We start from the raw sequence: 13,786 nt of genomic DNA on the forward strand, positions 1-13,786 counted from the left end.
TAAGCGGGTTCTCCCAAGTATGTGGGAGTTTAGGTGGCGCTATCTACAGGGGAGTGTTCCAATCTACAGGGGGGGGGGGCACTATATACAGCAGGGATGGAGTAGCAGCGGGGGCTCCCTCTAGGAGGGGAATCCCCAGATAGAGAGCTATCTGCAGGAGGGTTGCGCTATCTACAGGGGGTAGTGTGTGGCGCTATCTTCAGTGGTGGGTGTAGCTCTTAAAGTCCAGGCAGACATGAGAGTGCAACGCTGCTCACACTGAAGCAGCACTACACTCATTAACCCGTTAGTGACCGGCCCATAGTCTTTTTCCGTCGGTCACTAACGGGCCTTATTCCGATGCCATAGACTTTTTACGTCGCAGCATCGGAATAAGTAAACAGAGCAGGGAACTGTCAAATCTCCCTGCTCTCAGCTGCCAGAGGCAGCTGGGGGCATCTCTGCTCTGCCGGGTGAGATCGATATTAGCATCGATCTCACCCGTTTAACCCCTCAGATGCAGCGCTCAATAGCGAGCACCGCATCTGAGTGGTTTTGGAGAGAGGGAGGGAGCTCCCTCTCATCCCACCAACACCCGGCGATAAGATCACCGAGTGTCTGTGTCTCCAATGGCAGCCGGGGGCCTAATAAAGGCCCCCAGGTCTGCCTGTTATGAATGCCTGCTAGATCATGCCGCAGGCATGACCTAGCAGATGCCTGTCCGTTTTAAACGGACATGCATAATACACTGCAATACAAAAGTATTGCAGTGTATTATAATAGCGATCGGAGGATCGCATAGTGAAGTCCCCTAGTGGGACTAGTAAAAAAGTAAAAAAAAAAGTTTAACAAAGTTAATAAAAAAAAAATGTGAACAATTTTTTAAAAACCCACTTTTTCCCCTTACAAAATGCTTTACTATTAAAAACCCAAAATAAAGTTAAAAAGTTACACATATTTGGTATCGCTGTGTCCGTAACGACCCCGACTATAAATCTATTACATTACTTAACCCGCACGGTGAACGCCGTAAAAAATTAAATAAAAAAACGACTGAAAAATTGCTGTTTTCTGTGAATCCTGACTTTAAAAAAATGTGCTTAAAAAGTGATCAAAAAGTCACATCTACTCCAAAATGGTACCAATAAAAACTACAAGTCTTCCCGCAAAAAAAAAAGCCCTCATACAACTGCATCGGCGAAAAACTAAAAACGTTACGGCTCTTCAAATATGGAGACACAAAAACAAATAATTTTGAAAAAAAAGCGTTTTTCCTGTGTAAAAGTGGTAAAACATACAAAAACGATACAAATTTGGTATCGTTGCAATCGTAACAACCCGCTGAATAAACTTATTGTGTTATTTATACCACACGGTAAACGGCGTAGATTTAGCACACAAAAAAGAGTGGCGAAATTTCAGATTTTTTTCTATCCCCCCCCCAAAAAAGTTAATCAATAAATAATATGTACCTCAAAATGGTGCTATTAAAAAATACAACTTGTCCCGCAAAAAACAAGACCTTATACAGCTATGTCGACGCAAAAATAAAAAAGTTATAGCTCTTGGAATGCGACGATGGAAAAACGTAAAAAATAGCCTGGTCATTAAGGTCTAAAATAGGCTGGTCATTAAGGAGTTAAACCCCGTTCAAGGCTGTCAACGTTTATACACGTGGCAACTGCATCGGGCGTCGGCAGTTGGAATATATATATAGCTGTATGGCAGTCGTGAAGAGGTTAAAGTGTTTTTTTTTTTTAGTAAAAGTGTAAAAAATAAAGAAAAACGACACATATATGGCATAGCCACAATAGTAATGACCCAAAAAATAAAGTTAGAATATTATTTAAACCGCAAGGTGAACACCGTAAAAAACGCAAATAACAACGGCAAAATTGGTATTTTTTCCATTCCCCCCCCAAAAAAATAAAAGGTTAATCAATAAGTCCCATGTACCCCAAAATGGTAGCAATGAAGTCCCGGAAAAAACAATCCGTCATATGGCAACATCGACGGAAAAATATAAAGTTATGGCTCTTGGAAAGCGGCGATGCAAGATCAAATCATTTTAGTTCAAAAGTGTTTTTATTCTGCAAAAGTAGTAAAACATAAAAGAAACTATGCATATTTGGTATTGGCGTAATCGTACCGACCCACCAAATAAAGGTAGCATGATATTTACGCCGCATGGTGAATGGCGCAGAAATGCATAGAACAATGGCTAAATTGCTGATTTTTTATATTCCCCAAAAAAAGTTAATCAAAATATACTATATAAACCAAAATGGTGCCATTGAAAAATACAACTTGTCCCGCAAAAAAACAAGTCCTCATACTGCCATGTCGACGGGAAAATAAAAAAAGTTATAGCTCTTTGAATGTGACGTTGGAAAAACTAAAAAAAATTGCTTGGTCTTTAAAGAGGCTTATGTTACCACATTATAAGTGCCCTGTCTTCTACATAATGTGATCAGCGCTGTAATGTAGATTACAGCAGTGTTTTTTATTTAGAAAAACGATCATTTTTGACGGAGTTACGACCTATTTTAGATTTATGCTAATGACTTTCTTAATGACCAACTTGGCATGTTTTTACTTTTGACTAAGTGGGCGTTGTACAGAGGAGTGTATGACGCTGACCAATCAGCGTCATACACTTCTCTCCATTCATTTATTCTGCACATAGTGAACAACGCAGGTTTACTATGTGCAGTTACTCAAGTGTCCTGACAATGAATAGACATTACCTCCAGCCAGGACGGGATGTGTATTCAGAATCCTGACACTTCTCTGACGTCTGTGGTTGATTTACAGCACAACAGGCGTAGTCTCGATGTAAATGACAGTTTACTGACTATGCCTGCTGTGCCGTAAATCAACCACAGACGTCAGAGAAGTGTCAGGATTCTGAATACAAATCCCGTCCTGGCTGGAGGTAATGTCTATTCATTGTCAGGACCATAATATAATTAACTTCCACTTATCTTTTAATAGGATGTTTTGTGGAGGAGCCACAAAAACACTGAACTTCAGGAAGGCAAAATTTGATCAGCTTACCTTATGGGAATAAAAGTGCTAGGAACAGGAGAAAACCAATGTGGATAAATAAAAATGTAAAGGGGGCAATAAATTATAGAAAGAAAAGTATTTTTAAACTATTAAAACAGGAAGGTAGTGAAGAAGCGGTAAATAGATATAAATTATGTAAAACACAGATAAAGATAGCAAAGCAGGAGACAGAGGGACTCATTGCCAAAGAAAGAAAAACTAACCCTAAAATGTTCTTCAATTACATAAATAATAAAAGGGCTTAGGCCCCATGCACACGACCGTATTTTTTCCCACCCGTAAATACTGGCGTAAATACGGGTCCGGTGTCACACGTATTCGACCCGTTTTGCACCAGTATTTACGGACCCGTGCCCGTAAATATGGGTCCCGTGTCACCCGTATTCCACCCGTATTTACGGGCACGTTTTTGGCTGCAAAATAGCACTGCACTAATCGGCAGCCCTTCTCTCTATCCGTGCAGGATAGAGAAGGGACAGCCCTTTCTGTAATAAAAGTTAAAGAAATTCATACTTACTCAGCCGTTGTCTTGGTGACGCGTCCCTCTCTTCACATCCAGCCCGACCTCCCTGGATGACGCGGCAGTCCATGTGACCGCTGCAGCCAGTGATTGACCTGTGATTGGCTGCAGCGGTCACATGGGCTGAAACGTCATCCAGAGAAGTCGGGCCGGATGTCGAGAGGGACGCGTCACCAAGGCAACGGCCGGGAGACCGGACTGGAGGAAGCAGGAAGTTCTCGGTAAGTATGAAAGTCTTTTTTTTTACAGGTTGCTGTATATTCTAATCGGAATTCACTGTCCAGGGTGCTGAAAGAGTTACTGCCGATCAGTTAACTCTTTCAGCACCCTGGACAGTGACTATTTACCGACGTCACCTAGCAACGCTGCCGTAATGACGGTTGCACACACGTAGCCACCCGTCATTACGGGAGCTCCATAGAGTTCTATGGGCTGTCCGTGCCGTTATTACGGCCTGAAATAGGACATGTTCTATCTTTTTCAGCGGCACGGGCACCTTCCCGTAAGAAAACGGGAAGGTACCCGTGGCCAATAGAAGTCTATGAGCCCGTTATTACGGGTCGTAATTACGACCCGTAATAACGGGTGTTTTTACGGTCGTGTGCATGAGGCCTAAATCTGGAAATATTGTCTCTTTAAAAAGCAATGAGGGAGAAATTATGGAGGAAAAAGCTAATTTGTTAATCATTTTCCTGGCTCTTAGAGCAGGGGGTCAGCTTCTGAACACACTCCATACTTACCCCCTCCCGGCAATGATGTACCTATATGTCGAATGTCAGGTATGGGTTAATGACATGCCACAGATAGTCTGGTTTTACATGGTGCATTCCTGTTAACTGAATACCTTAGTGGGTTCAGACCATTCTACTTAGTAAACTTGCTTTTAGTGATTATAGTTTACTTTAACTTGCTTTTGTTTTGCTTAGCTAAGGCCCTGTTCACATCAGCGTGGTCTTTCCGTTGATGGGTTCTGTCTGAGGTTTCCTTTGACGGAAAGGCAAACGGAAACCATAGCTTCCGTTTGCATCACCATTGATCTCAACGGTGACTGATACTTCGCTAATGGTTTCCGTTTGTCACCGCTGTGAAGGGGTTCAGTTTTTTTTGCCGGAATCAATACCGCAGTCAACTGTCCTATTGATTCCGTAACAAAAACCACGCTGATGTGGACAGGCCCTAATAACTTTCTCTGAAGTGCCTCATATCTGACACCACACAAATCTGCCTTTTAACTGTTGCTAAAATTGCAGTTGTCTGACAATCTGCGCGGTCCAGCAATGTAAACCGCAATGCTTTCAACTGGAAGCGGATTCCTTTTGTTGAACTGGAAATGTCTTATATTTCAGATGCTGCACTGTAATGATATCTTTATAAGAGTATTCGCTAGGTTTAGCATGGGACACCATATATTGGACAATATAATAGTTCTAACAATGTCTTGGTGCCTATGACACTCAGCAGCACAGCACGTTTCTGACCAGCATCAGACACTCCATATGCTAAAAGGCTCATATTTTACCTGGAAACACATAAAGGGCTGGAGACATCATATTCCCCCATTTGATCGATAGTAGACATTTTATAGGTGCAGTATTAAATAAGTAAAGTATTGCATTAACTGAAAATCAATATTTTCTTTAAAGGGGTTTTCCATTCCCTAAAAATTGCTAGCCTATCCTCAGGATAGGCCATCAGTATCCGATGGGTCGGGGTCCAAATTCCGGGACCCCACCGATCAGCTGTTTTGAAGGGGGTGCACTGCTCGTACGAGCGCTGCTTCCCCCTCATTTCTACTTGCTCACTGTGAATTGTTGACACGGATGTAGCGGCGATTCACAGGTATTGCAGCCTATTCTCCCATTCACTTCAATGACAGAAAAAGGCTGCATTACTGTGAGTCGCCGCTAAATGTGTGTTGACCAATAACAGTGAGCAAGTAGAAATGAAGGGGAAGCAGCGCTCGTACGAGCGCTGAACCCCCTTCCAAACAGCTGATCAGCAAGGTTCCCAGGATTTGGACACCAACCCATCAGATATTAATGGCCTATCCTGAGGATAGGCCATAAATTTTTAGGGAATGGAGAACCCCTTTAATCCAACTGAATTCTGTGTAATATTATGACTTAGCGTCGTCATCGCCAAGTTCTGAGTTTATTATTAAATGAAACTAACAGTTAACAGCTGTATATAATCGTTTTTTCTAGTCAGCAAAAATGGAGGAATGGACATAAAACCAAGTATAAATATACGATAAAAGAACATACTAATAAGGGACATTGCTTTACAAACCTCCAGCAACAATGCCCTCTAGTGACACTGGAGAATAATTCAATATATAACAATACAAAACAATGTTAATAACTTACTCCGGATCTTTCAGCAGCACGGATGGCAAGCCTGTGTTTGTGGAAATTGTTCCAAGAGGTGTTCTGCATAAAAAAGTGGCATTATTAATAAAATATAAAGTTTCTAATAATAGTCCACTTGTGGCATACTGATAAGATATGTGGGGTCCAATATGCTAGGATCCCTACCAATTGCTAAAATGAAGTGGCTGTAGCACTCCACAAAGAGTCGCGCCCTTTCGACTGCGCTCAGTTTTAATAGATCAGGTCAACCCATAGACTATAATGGGCTGGTGTATTCAAAGAAAACCCAAGCATGGCCATCAGGAGCAGCAACTCCTTCATTTTAATGATTGATGGGGTCCAGTGATCACACCCTCACCGATTATATATGTACGGCATAAAAAAAAATAAGAATGTGGAGAAAAACTGTTTTAGATAGGTGCTGCACTTTAAACAAACTTTGCATAAATTAATAGTTCAAAGGGGTTTTCCCAGACAGTAAAAATTGATGGCCTATCCTCAGGATAGGCTATAACTAGCTGATGGGTCAGGGTCCAAATCCCGGGACCCCCGCCGATAAGCTGTCTTGAAGGGGCCGCGGGGCTTGTACGAGCACTGCTTCACCTTAATTTTCTTCTTGTTCAATGTGAATGTTCGACAAGCATTCAGCGGCGGATCACAGGTGTTGCAGCCTTCTTCATCCATTAATGTGAAGGGGAGAAGAAGGCTACAATACCTGTGAATCGCTGCTAAATGCGTGTCGAAGATTTACAGTGAGCAAGAAGAAATGAAGGGGAAGCAGCGCTTTTACGAGTGCTGCGGCCCCTTCAAAACAGCTGATCGACGGGGGTCCTGGGAGTTGGACCCCGACTCTTCAGCTATTGATGGCCTATCCTGAGGATAGGCCATCAATTTTCACTGGCTGGAAAACCACTTTAAGCGAATATTAGAAACTTCGTAACATATCTTATTAGAGAAAAATGTGTCTTTCTCTACTTATCAGGCTTCTATAGCCCCCCCCCCCCCTAACTGTTTACACACTCGAAATTTACTTCTATTACCGTCTTGTCTTAGGCAGGCCATACACTGACAGCTATTCCTTCCGACTCCCCCATGCACATGCGAGTGTGCATGTGTCTTCAATGCAGAGAAGGGAGAAAGTCACTGCCAGACCCCTGTCAAAGCGGCTTATCTACTAATGAGCAAAAGGATTAAGGATTTTAAAATTCAACATGCCCAAAATTCCTCTCCCCGTCATCTGCCATCGTGGCGAGAGTCGGGACACTTCAGTGCTGTCTAAATCGGCGGGTTCCGCCGATTTACATCTAATACGTATGGCCAGACTTAGATAAGATGGGCTCTCAGCTCACTTAAGGATCAGGTTACGGCTGCCCATAGAAATCTATGGAGAGGGGAGGAGGAGGAGAGCAGGAGCAGAGTGAGAGAGAGGAGAAAGCTTCATGGTGTTATGTCACCCCAGTGCTGGATGCTCAGCTACACTGCTCATAACTGCTGTATAATCTCCTCCATGCTGCAGCATCTTCTACATATATATGTAATAGATAGAGACAGAAGGTTTCTCCTCTTCTATGGGTACTATGTATAGAAGACATGATGAAAGCCTTTAAGGCTCCACCTACTGGCTCAGAGAAGACTGCAAATTACAGATAGAGCCTGCAGAGGGGAAAACATAGGACAGCTTATTCTGAAAAGTCATCTCAAAGTATAGGTACGCTTTAAGCTTTTCATAACAAAATCTCTGACATGCGATCACTTGACAGTGAAGCTCAATGTATTAAAAGGAGATGTTAGAAATGTTGTAAATTCTTTGTCAAACATATTTACTGTGTACTGGTGTCATTTCTGACCACGTCACCAGGATAATATATTTTTTAATCAATCTTCCTTCTTTCTCTGCAAACCCATTTCTAATGGTCAGTTTTTAATGAGCTAAGCTCAAGAAGTGTTGGGCACTACCTACTATAATGTTCTTTCATGTTCAACAGTACCCAACCCTGCCCACCAAGTTCTGTGCCTACTTCTAATAAACTAGCAGAGGGTTCTGATCAGTCTCCTGGGTGAGATCCCCATGTTCTCCAGCCTCAATAATATGATCAATCTGCTCCTTCATAAGATATGGAGTACTTGCAGCATGTGAGTTAAATTTTGTACCATTTTCAAGGTATTAGTATATGATTGCAAGCGATCCTATGTATGGCCAGACTGATAATTATCAAGAACTGGATTGCACCAGAACCCCCAGATATAAATGAATTGCTGAATTTGTGTAATAAGGTTAAAGAACATGAACGCATATGTCATAATGATAAGATGAAGTATTGGGAGGGCACGTGGGGAAAATGGTAAAATAAGGGTGTTGTTTTTTTTTGGTGAGTTTATACATTGTAGCAGACTGATACATTGTGGGAAACTATAAAGAGATTTGTGCATCTGCTGCTAATGTACATGTCACAGAGCATTGCCTACATCGGATACAATTGTATTCACTTCTTAGTTGAGAGCAGGACTAGTTATGAGTTTGCAGACTCTGAACGTAAACAAGAATGTTCTCATTCACTGACAACAAGCAAATATCCTGAAAATTGTGAGGGATTGAAAAAAACAAAGTATATTAAAAAGTTAAAAAAATTGAATTGACACAATTATTTACATAAACCAGAAATCCCATTTAATCAAGATCTGGTGTGACATATAAGGAGAACTTAGCGTGTGGAGGCACAACGTGTCTCTGTTCTATGATCCCTCTTTCTTGCTCCATAGTTGATGTTGTTTTCAGTGAGTGCAGAGTTTCTGAACAGTTAAAAACAGTGTAATAGCCAGGTATCTTTAACAAGATATATTACAAAGTTTATTATTTTTGCACTCTATTGACATGAAAAAACACATTAACCCTTAATGACCCGGCCTGAAATGGCATTAATAACCAGCTAATTATTTTTATTTTTTTCGTTTTTTCCTATTTGTCTTTAAGCAGCCATAACTTTTTTTATTTTTTCATTGATGTGGCTTGTATGAGACCTTGGTTTATGTGGGAGAGATTGTATTTTTTTTTTTTCCGTTTGGGTGTACAAAATAGTTACTGTGTAAGTTATGTAATTTATTGTTGTCGTGTGAATATAGGAAAAAGCGATTTTCAGCATTGTTTATTTTTTATCCTGTTCCCGTTTCACGCTAAATAACCAGTTAAATTAAGTCTTCATGTTATTACAGTCGTGGTGATACCTAATATGTGTAGGTTTTTTGTTGAAGTTGGGACAATAGAATATACTTTATACTAATAATTTTTTTTAATCCCTTGAAGGGATAACATTTTTACCACTATTTTTTTTAATTATAATGTATTAGCGTACTCCTGTATGTTGATGTATTACTGTTTCACTATAACACAGGCTGGTCTTAGGGCAACACATACTGAAAAGACAGCCCTGGGGTCCTTTCCAGGTCCCCACGGCTGACTGCAGAGAATTTCCCCAGTCTCTGACCGCATCACCGGGTTTCTGGTGACGTGATTGAAGAGGGGGGTCCCCTTTTATCCTGCCTCGGTCACAGACTGCGGGGATCAAAGGGTTAAACAGCTGGGGTCAAAGTTTTCTGTATTCACTTGTCTTCTTTTGGTTCAGGAGCTGTTAGTTACTCGCTCATAAGCCTTTACTACAGCAACGCCAAAAGACGTCGCTGTAAACTAAGGATCTGCACGGCCTGCCATCAAAAGACGGTGGGAAGTCGTTAAGGGGTTAAACAATACTTATGCTTTAAGCCACTTCCCTATGGGTCAAATCTGCTATTGAATTTCCTCAGTGTTGGCAGCTTTTCAGCTCCTCTGTTAGGGCAGAGCTATGATCAGTGACTGCAGCTTAGCTACATGGTAGTCTGAGCTGCAAAGCAAGTCTGAAGTTGTCTGAAGCACACCATGTGCCTCAACAGTAAATCAGGCTGCTGCTCTATTCCCCTCATGCTTCAACTTTGTGTGTTTACATTGGCTGCTGTGTATAAGCACACCAGGAAGACAATGCATGGTGAGTTGTTTGCCTTAAGTATTCGGGTATGTGCACACACAAAATAAAAAACGTCAAAATACGGAGCGGTTTTCAAGGGAAAACAGCTTCTGATTGTCAGACGTTTTTTATTCAAAGTCGCATTTTTCACGGCCGTTTTTGGAGCTGTTTTTCTATAGTCTATGAAAAAGGCTCCAAAAACGTCTGAAGAAGTGACATTCACTTCTTTTTCACGGCCGTTTTGAGAAACGGCCACGTAAAAAACGCCCCGTCGGAACTTCTGCTTCTGATGTTTCAGCCATTTTTCTGGACGTTTACGGCCAGAAAAACGGCTGAACACACTACGTGTGCACATACCCTTACATGAATATAAACTACAACTAACTTCTTAACGACCGGGCCTGAAAAGGCCTTAATGACCCGCTAAATTTTTCCGTTTTTGCCGCTCTGCCTTTCAGCAGCAATAACTTTTTTATGTTTTCATTAACGTGACTGTATGAGGCCTTGTTTTATACAGGAGAAATTCACTGTGTAAGTTATATTATTTATTTTTACTGCGTGTATAAAGGAAAAAGTGATTCTCAGCATCTTTTTTTTTAATTATTATTATTTACCCCGTTCACGTCTCATGCTAAATAACCTGTTAAATTAATTATTCAGGTTATTAGAGTTGTGTAGATACCTAACACCTGTAGTTTTTTTGTTTTTATATAATGTGTGGGCAATAAAATACACTTTATGCAAAATAATGCCTTTTTTTTAACATTTTTTTATTTACCGTATTTTTCGGACTATAAGAGGCACTTTTTATCAAGTATAAATCTTAAAAAGTCCCTGCAACTTATAGTCGGCAGTCAAGTGACCCGGCTGCGCCAGACTTCTTTAAAGAAGCACTCCACTTTTGTCGCCTAAGTGATCTTCACTCCGACCTGTCTGGAGTCACTGTGCTTTTCAGTAAACCGGAACTCAGGCTCTCAATGCATTTCTAAGGGAGCCAGAACGAGGCTCCATAGGAATGCATTGAGAGCCTCACTTCCAGTTTTCTGAAAAGCAGAGATTCCAGATCAGGTCAGAATGAAGATCACGGGAGCGGCGCTGGACCCGAAAACGACACGATGTAGGGATCGGTAAGTATTTCTTAACACAGCACTCCACTGAAACACCAATGTACAAATGGAGTATGCAATAAAAGAAAAAAGTGGAGTGCTTCTTTAACCCTTTCCCGACCCATGACATGCCGACAATTCCCCCAAGCACAATGTAAAAAAAAATAATAAAATTGGTATCGCTGCGTCCGTAAAAGTCTGAACTAATACAATATACCACTGTTTAACTTGGATGGTGAACAGAGTAAATTTTATTAATAATACCAAAATCATTGTTTTTTGGTCACCTTGTTGATAAAAAAAAATAGAAATGAAAAGTGATAAAAAAAATCGTATGTACCAAAAAATGGTGGCAATAAATACTACAGCTTGTCCCGCAAAAAAATAAGCCCTCACACCGCTCAAACGATGAAAAAATATAAAAGTTATGGCTCTCCGAATGTGATGAAACAGAACAATTTATTTTTTTAACAACTAGATTTTTCTTTGTAAAAGTAGTAAAATATTAAATAATTGAGTACGTCTTATAGTCCGAAAAATACGGTATTTATTATTATTTTTTAATCCCATTAACCCCTTACCGACATTTTCCGTATGGGTACGCCATGGAAAGCATTGACTTCCCGCATTTTGCCGTACCCATACGCCAAATGTTTGGCACCGGCTCAGAAGCTGAGCCGGTGCCATCATCGTCGGATCTCAGCTGTATCTTACAGCTGACATCCGACTGTAACAGCGGGGACAGAAATTAGCTGCGATCCCCGCCATTAACCCCTTAAGTGCAGCGCTCAAACGCGATCGCTGCACTTAAGGTGTTTGCAGCTCATCGGAACCCCAGCAATGAAATTGCCGGGGTTCCGGTGGCTTCAATGGCAACCGGAGGCCTAATACTGGCCTCCTGGTCTGCCTAGCACGGAAACCGGTCAAGATCCGCCCGGCGGCGGAGCCTGATCGGCTTCCGTAGCCGCCGGCAAGATGGCGCCGGGTCAGGAGCTGATCCGGCGTCATCAGCGGTGGAAGTCAGCTGTATGTTACAGCTGACATCCACCTGTAACGGCAGGAACCGGAGCTAGCACCGATCCCTGCCATTAACCCCGTCGATGCAGCAATCGAAAGCGATTTCTGCATCGTAGCGGTTACTAGCAGATCGCCAGCCCTGACAGGCAATCGGGACTGGCGATTGCTGCTATGGCAACAGGAGACACAATGGCCTCCTTTTCTGCCATTACAGAAGCCGATTAGGCTCCGCCGGGAGGCGAAGCCTAATCGGCTTGCTGTCAGTGAATAACCGACAGATCTAATACATTGCACTACGTAGGTAGTGCACTGTATTAGGAAAAAATAAATCGGACAGCTGGACCTTCAAGTCCCCTAGTGGGACTTGAGAAAAAGTGTAAAAAAAGTGTAAAAAAAAAAGTGAAAAAAATAAAAGTATGAAAACAATAAAAGTTGCAAGTAATAAAATAATAGTAAAAGGGGTATTGTGTTTTATCAAGTCCTTTTATTATTGAAAAAAAATAATAAACCATGCGTATTTGGTATCTCCACGACCGTAACGACCTGAGGTATCAAAATATTATATTATTTATTGCACGCGGTGAACCGCATTAAAAAAACAACGTAAAAAACTATACCAGAGATTCTGTTTTTTGGTCACTTTGACCTATAAATATTGGAATAAAAAAAGATCAAAAAGTCGCACGTATTCCAAAAACGGTACCTATAAAAACTATAGCTCGTCTTGCAAAAAACAAACCCTCATACAGCTGCGTCAACAAAAAAATGTAAACGTTATGGTTCTCACAACTAAATTATTTTTAGAAAAGTAGTTTTGTTGTGCAAAAAGTTGCAAAACATAAAAAAGTCCTATAAGGCTATGTTCACACGGAGTATTTTGGGGGAGGAATATCTGCCTCAAAATTCCGTTTGGAACTTTGAGGCAGATATTCCTCTCCCTGCACGCCGATTTTCGCGGCAATTATCGCGCCGTTTTTCGCCCGCGGCCATTGAGCGCCGCGGGCATAAAACAGCGAGAAATACGCTTTCTCCTGCCTCCCATTGAAGTCAATGGGAGGTCAGAGGCGGAAGCGCCCGAAGATAGGGCATGTCGCTTCTTTTTCCCGCGAGGCAGTTTTACTGCTCGCGGGAAAAAGACGCCGACGCCTCCCATTGAAATCAATGGGAGGCGTTCTCGGGCCGCTTTTGCCGAGTTTTGCGACGCGGTTTCCGCGTCAAAAAACTCGGCAAAATACCCCGTGTGAACATAGCCTAAAATAGGTATCGCCGGAATCGTACTGACCCGCAGAATAAAGTTAACATGTAATTTATAACGCTTGGTGAACGCTGTATAAAAAAACAAAATAAAACTATGGCAGAATTGTGGTTTTTTGTTTATCTGGTCTCCCAAAAAATAAGGTAAAAGGTGATCAAAAAGTCGCATGTACCCCAAAATGGTACCAATAATAACTACAGCTCGTCTCACAAAAAAAAGCCCTCATACAACTACGTCTATGAAAAAATAAAATTAGTTACGGCTCCAATAAGTCAGGAAATAAAAAATATGCAGTTGTTTGAAGAGGCGATTTATCAAGGACCAAAAATTAGGGAACCAGGAAAGGGAGGGCCCAAACATGTCCGCTGGAAGCGACGGTGCCCGTATTATACCAGGACAACACTTTCCCAGCAAAATTCCCGAAACTGCAAAGGTGCGGAGTGTGGACCAAAAGGGGCCTAAGAAAGGAAGCCATA

The 13,786-nt window shown here is 41.6% G+C and overlaps 1 protein-coding gene across 1 annotated transcript in view; it reads right to left on the minus strand.

Moving 5' to 3' along the window:
• LOC142741064 (schlafen family member 9-like) overlaps nucleotides 1-13,786 on the minus strand; it is a 57,075-nt gene that overhangs the window by 24,900 nt on the left and 18,389 nt on the right. Inside the window, exon 4 of the mRNA XM_075850456.1 lies at nucleotides 5,935-5,997. Within this exon, the coding sequence (XP_075706571.1) occupies nucleotides 5,935-5,997 (63 nt within the window). The remainder of the gene's footprint in view (nucleotides 1-5,934; nucleotides 5,998-13,786) is intronic.

This window comes from Rhinoderma darwinii, chromosome 2 (assembly GCF_050947455.1).
Source record: "Rhinoderma darwinii isolate aRhiDar2 chromosome 2, aRhiDar2.hap1, whole genome shotgun sequence".
Lineage (NCBI taxonomy): Eukaryota > Metazoa > Chordata > Amphibia > Anura > Rhinodermatidae > Rhinoderma > Rhinoderma darwinii.